This window comes from Neopelma chrysocephalum, unplaced genomic scaffold (assembly GCF_003984885.1).
Source record: "Neopelma chrysocephalum unplaced genomic scaffold, ASM398488v2 Primary Assembly neopelma1_25, whole genome shotgun sequence".
NCBI classification, from domain to species: Eukaryota; Metazoa; Chordata; class Aves; order Passeriformes; family Pipridae; genus Neopelma; species Neopelma chrysocephalum.
Genome location: NW_020897694.1, coordinates 39,613,317 through 39,619,217, shown reverse-complemented (window position 1 = coordinate 39,619,217; position 5,901 = coordinate 39,613,317). Strand labels below are relative to the sequence as shown.

Genomic DNA, 5,901 nt, shown 5'->3' with positions numbered 1-5,901 from the left:
ATACTTAGCATCAGCCATTAATTTACATTAGAGCTCTCAACAAGTCATCTCTCTCAACTATTACTCTGTAGAAGGGAAATATGTTTAGATACAATTTTCTAAACTATCAAGCCATTGCATGATCAGCAAGGTTCACATAGATTGCTCTCCTACCAAGTCCTCCACCGCTCTCATAACCTCAAGCTGCTTCCTGCATGCCTCTACCCTCCCCTAAGTTTCTAAGAACACTTCCCCCTCCATTTTACTCTCACTTGTGTCACCATACTACTGATTTGGGGTTGCTTGGTTTGGAGCTGCATGCATCCTGATCCACCAGCACGGTAACAGCTAAGACTTCTTTCAGTCTAAGCACAAATCTGGATGTCTGTTGGAGGAGTTACTGGCTGCACAAGGTTTACTAGTTTTAAAATATCTTTTGGTAAGGTGGCAGCTTCTAAGAATTTTTAGATATACCAAGATCCCACAGTCTAGCTTGGTAATGAAATGAAACTTCCCTTTAGAGAAACCACCAGCTGTACTTGAGACATATTCCAAAATACCTTAATCCTAAACCTTTTTTAATGAGGTACTGACCTTTACACAGTGACCAAAACTAGTATTAGTCTTTCCAGGGTCAGAGATATTAACCTGCACAAAAATAGGGTCAGGATACTATTTTCAGTTAAGCAATGCCACTCTGCCAGGCCCTTATTTAGACATACTTGTCTACAACAAAAATTGTTGTGTCTTCATTTACTTTGACCTGAGTTATTAGAGAGAAACTGCCAAAAAAAAACGCTACTTCTTGCAAACAACTCAACTGTATTTTTTTTTATGTCTTACTCTTTGAGTGCTAGATGGCATCAGACATCTTGATGATTAAAAAACCCAACACAAAACAGTACATAGTTTTAACAGCCAATATGCACATAGCACCTAAGTATGTAGCATACAGGAGCTGAGTCAAGCATAAACAGTTCATGGGCTCTTTTATTTTGTAAAACCAAAGCTTACAGATTCTTAACTCATAATCATTCAGAGAGACATCCATAAAAAGTGTATTAATAAAAACTGACTTCCAGGCCTCTAATTTTTTCCAACATAAGGTACAACAAAAGATACCAAATGTTTACATTACAGTCTTGCCACCTTACACACATCATAAAAATTGAACACATCCAGTAACTTCAGACGTACCATTTTAAACATACCAGTAAGTGCTCCAGTTTTCTGTACCATACAACTTTATTTCAAATTCACATCTTTCTAGGCAATGTACCCAAAATATTTGACGCAAGCATACGTTTAGACTGTAAATATCTTGAAACAGAGTCTTTCCCATCTCAAAAAACCCCATTAAATTTTAGCTCATGTTATAAAAAGTAACCCTGTGGAATGTGACAAGTCGTGAAATCAAAGTGCTTTAGTTCCATAGCGCAGACAGACACAAGTAGTTATCTAGTCATTCCTCAGTATATCTCAAACACCAAGACATGTTTGCTCTGTTGCATCCCACCTTGCAAAGACCTTTGGACCATTGTGGTGAAATTTCATTAATTGACAGGTGAACAGTATCAGTGGACCAACAATTTCACTTTGAAATGTCAAGTAATGAGTTACAAATGAGGCATCTTTTTCCTATTTTTCAAGTTCCCTTAATAATTACCAAAGTTCTACTGTATTATGCAAGATTATGTTCCAGTTAAGTCTCTTCAAATCCAAGGTGTGCTATATTCAAAACCCTCAAATTATTCCCCCAGAACCCAACATCTATCTAAAACTCATTATTTTTGTGCAATTCTTTGCTATTTGCACGTGAAGAGATAAACACTTCACCCAACTTGTATGAAACAACTATAAACTCTCAAAGCAGAAAAGCTACTTTAATAAGGTCTGGACATTGGTAGTTGCATGGAATATGTTCTCAATTGAGCTCACATTGCAAGCATTCAGTCAGAAAACTTCCTTCCCAAAGAAGTCTAAAAAGTGATTTATCTTCCAGAGAGAAGGAAGTTTAAGACTTAGGCATTTAATTTTCTTTTCTGTTGCAACAGAATTAGCTCTATGCTATAATTTGTATGATTGGTCCCTCCCTCTATTTCACACACCCCACTGTTATACAGGTGTACAGCTTAAATGGGAAGGGTCAAGGGAAAATTTCTGGTCCCATCCCACAGATGTAAAGAAAAAGTGCTTTGCAAGACTGATTTTATCCATCACATATGTGGCAACCAACCCAAAATGAAGGCACATGAAATCTATATCAATATAGCTATAAGTTATAAACTAAAGCTGAACCTCTGTATAATTTCTAGTCTTTTTGCACAAAAGTAATGACCAGCACCTACACAGAGATTTAATTTTTTAAAATGTAACTTTTCCCAGAAATAGTTAAAGTGTCGCTTGCATGCCTATGCAAACACTGTCATTTATTAGCTTTGACACAAAGTGCAGAAACTGGTAATTTATCTGCATGGGAAGTCTAAAGCCAATGCATTGGCAGCACTTCCTTCCCCTGTTGCTACAAGAAATGTAAGCCACCAGAAAGAACCACAGATGGCTGTTACCTTGAAAGTGCACAACTCCCAGCAGCAGCTCCCCTGTGAGGTATTCTACAGCTTGTGGCATGCATTTAATCAGTGTCTCAAATTTGGATTTCAACGTGTCAAAGCCTATCTACTTTTGCTTAACTACTGGCCAGACATGCATATGCATTCTAGGAAGCCAACTCGAATCATGCTTTGACAAATGTTGCATTGAAACAGGCCAAACCTTAACAAGTGAACACAGATGAGCTGCTACGTTGAGCATCATTGAGGATCCAGGGTCAGCTCAATACCTCAGTTCTTAAGGAAAGCTGAATATGGATACAAATCTGCCTGCTAGATTTCACTGGAATTGCTATCTTGAAAGCAGAGAAACAAGATTCAAGGTTTCCGAAAGCTTAGCAGATGGATAGGCTCATCAATCAGATGAAGACTTACTAGGTTGTTAAACAACAGTTCAAAACCTTGGCTATCACTTCTCTAGACACACAGGTTTAAAAGAACTCAAAAACCACTGCCATCACTTAACTAGATTATGATATGCAATTATACTGCTTCACTCAGAATGATAGTTTCAGAATTCTAGTTTTTCACTCCGTGTGTGAATTCACACACCTTCCTTTGTTTTCCCCTCTTTTTTATTTTTCTCTCCATTTCTGCACAAAGTCAGTTGAAGGGACTAGCACACAAGATGCTAGTGAATGCAGACCTGTACAGGAGTGAATACAGACCTGTACAGGAGTGAATACAGACCTGTACAGGACCATATTAGAGTTTCATGAAGATTTCATGCAATGGTGTCTTGCTCTTTTATTCTAAAAGAGAACAACTTTCACAGGTAACACATACAACACAATTTTCTGATTTTAAATGCAGTGAGTTACACAAAGAATATTAACAGGAATTGACCAGACTTTATAACTGGAACTGCGCTAGGTCTGGCACTTGAGAATTCACAGTGATTAAAATAAAATTGCTTTGCCTAAGACAAAACATAAGATACCAAATATATAAAAACTCTTTGCTTCTATTATCTTGAATTAGTATTCCAACAGCAATAAGCAAGCTCAGTAGTACCTCAAACAACAGAGACTTCTGCACATGGTTAACTTTATTCATTGTTTGCAGTGCAATTGATTTTTTTTAATATATTTATGATGTCAAATCAGGCAATTTTCAATGCATAAAGTCAACACAGGCTCAAGTTTTTGATGGCTCAAAGCTTGGGTTCTGACAGGAAACCACTCTCTACCATCTCATTGTGGGTACCCAACTCCACACTGTGCCAGGTGGTATTGCTGTTAAACAGAAACTTAAGGTATACTTGCATATTACTGAGGTGTTCTGATATAGCAAGTTGTTTGCCAGTAGTTTATAGTACCAGGTGATAATACAAGAGTAAAGCATTTGTCCTTTTCCCCTCAACTCGCTAATCCTAGTAGATCCACTAACACCAGTTTATGATACTGAAGCCTGCTTTTAGAGAGAAAGGAGCACAGCTTTTAAACACCCCAGCGTTTCTCAGCCCATCTGCTGGCTCTTATTTCAGCACCGAGGGCCCGGCCAAAGCAGCTGCTCTTGGGAGCTGTGAGCTCCCAGAACCCCGCTGACCCACTGGGCTCACTGACACCACTGAACTGAGAGTTAAAGCAAGATACTCAGAACCCATTTGGCTGGAATCCACGAGTGTAGATGAGCACCCACTAGTACCTGCCTCACCTTCTGTGCTACACCTTAGGGCACTTTGGTCCGTGCACCCACCTCCCAGACCTCCTGCTCCACAGCCTTATCCAAAAACATTGGACTTTGGCCTGAGCTTGAACGACGTTTTGAGGGATTTCTCCTCATGCTCTTCTTCCTCGGTGTCACCACGAAAGGAGGGCGTGTTGTGGATGATCTGAGTCCTGAAGCGGATCTTATTAAGCCGAGGCTTCATCCGTCCACTGCCGGAGGCTTTCCTGGTCATCTCCTTGCCCTTGCCCGGCACTGCTGCCCCGTCGGTGCCCTCAGCTTCCTCCCCAGTGCTATGATGGTGGTGGGAGAGCCGGTAGCTCATGAGGTTGGACGGCAACACCTTGGACAGCCTCCACCGTCCGCTCCCATTGCCAGCATTCCCTTCCTCCTCCTCCTCCTCCTCTAGGGCCCCCACGAGGCTCCGCATGTCCCCCGAGGTGCTGTGGTGCAGGTACTGCGCAGCCTTGCGCCCGCTGTAGTCGCGGATGTCCACGTCGGCGTCGTAGGCACCCACGAGCAGCTTCACCACCTCGGCGTGGCCGTGCATGGCGGCGATGTGCAGCGCCGTGTGCCCGCCGCTCGTGCGGGCGTTGATGTCCACGGGCAGCCGGTGCCGCTGGGCGAAGTTGACCAGCGTGGCCAGCAGCTCCTGCCGCCCGTGCTTGGCGGCCCAGTGCAGCACCGTGAAGCCGGTGATGAAGTCCCGCTTGCAGAGCAGCGCCGGCTCGCAGCTCAGCAGCCCCTCCAGGCTCTCCCACCGCCCGTCCGAGGCCGACAGCATCCAGGCGTGCTCCAGGGGGTCCAGGGCCACGGCGCCGGTGGTGCTACCCTCGTCCTCGGCGGAGGACGACGCCACCGAGGCGCTGTCCGAGTCGCGGCCGCGGCCCCCGCCGGGGAGGGCGCCGCGCTTCAGCTGGGGGGAGCCGCCCCGCGCCGCCTCCCGCAGGCTCCGGCGGCCGCCGCTCTGCGCCACCGCCCCGGGGGCACCCTCGGTCGCCCCCGCCTCCTCCGCTGGTGGGGGGGGCTGCCCTGGGCCCTCCGCTACCGCGCTCTCCTCGCCACCACCTCCACCGCGCCCGGGCCGTGGCCCCCGGCGGGAGCCCCTCCGCTGGCCCCCGGCCGCTGCCGTGCTCGGCCGGGGCGGCTCTCCCCGCCGCCCCGCGGGCTGCGGGCGGCTGCCGGCATCCTCGCCCGCTGCCGGCGGCGGCGGCGCCTCCTCAGCGCCCGCCCGCGGCGAGAGCGGCGGGCTCGACCGCTCCGCGCTGTTTCTCACCGCCGGCGGCGGCTCCTGCTCCCCGGGGGTCGGGGGGGCGGCGACGGGGGGCGCCGGGGCGCAGTACCGGCGGCGGAGGTGCACGTACTTGACTCCGGTGCCGGGCTCTTGGCGCACGGTGGCCACGGCGTTGACCAGCTCCTTGAAACGGTGCCGGGCGGCGGCGCGGCGGGCGGGCTCCGCGGGGCTCAGCCAGTCCCGGAAATGCTCCAGCAGCTCCGCGTTGCGCGCCCGCCCGCCCCGCGCCGCCAGGAACCGCACCACTGACTCCTGCTGCAGCTCCGCCGGCTCCGCCATCGCCGCCGCTACCCCATCGCGCCGCGCCGCTCCTCCTGCTGCTCCTGATGCCTGTGGTGGCGCGGGCGCGGC

General features: G+C 48.1%; 1 protein-coding gene across 1 annotated transcript; it reads right to left on the bottom strand.

Annotated features, from left to right (window-relative positions):
• Window positions 1-4,311: 4,311 nt before the first annotated feature.
• On the bottom strand, window positions 4,312-5,829 carry SOWAHC (sosondowah ankyrin repeat domain family member C). Its single transcript, XM_027675195.1, has one exon. The coding sequence runs from the start codon at window positions 5,827-5,829 to the stop codon at window positions 4,312-4,314; it is 1,518 nt and encodes a 505-aa protein (XP_027530996.1).
• Between the last annotated feature and the right edge of the window lie 72 nt (window positions 5,830-5,901).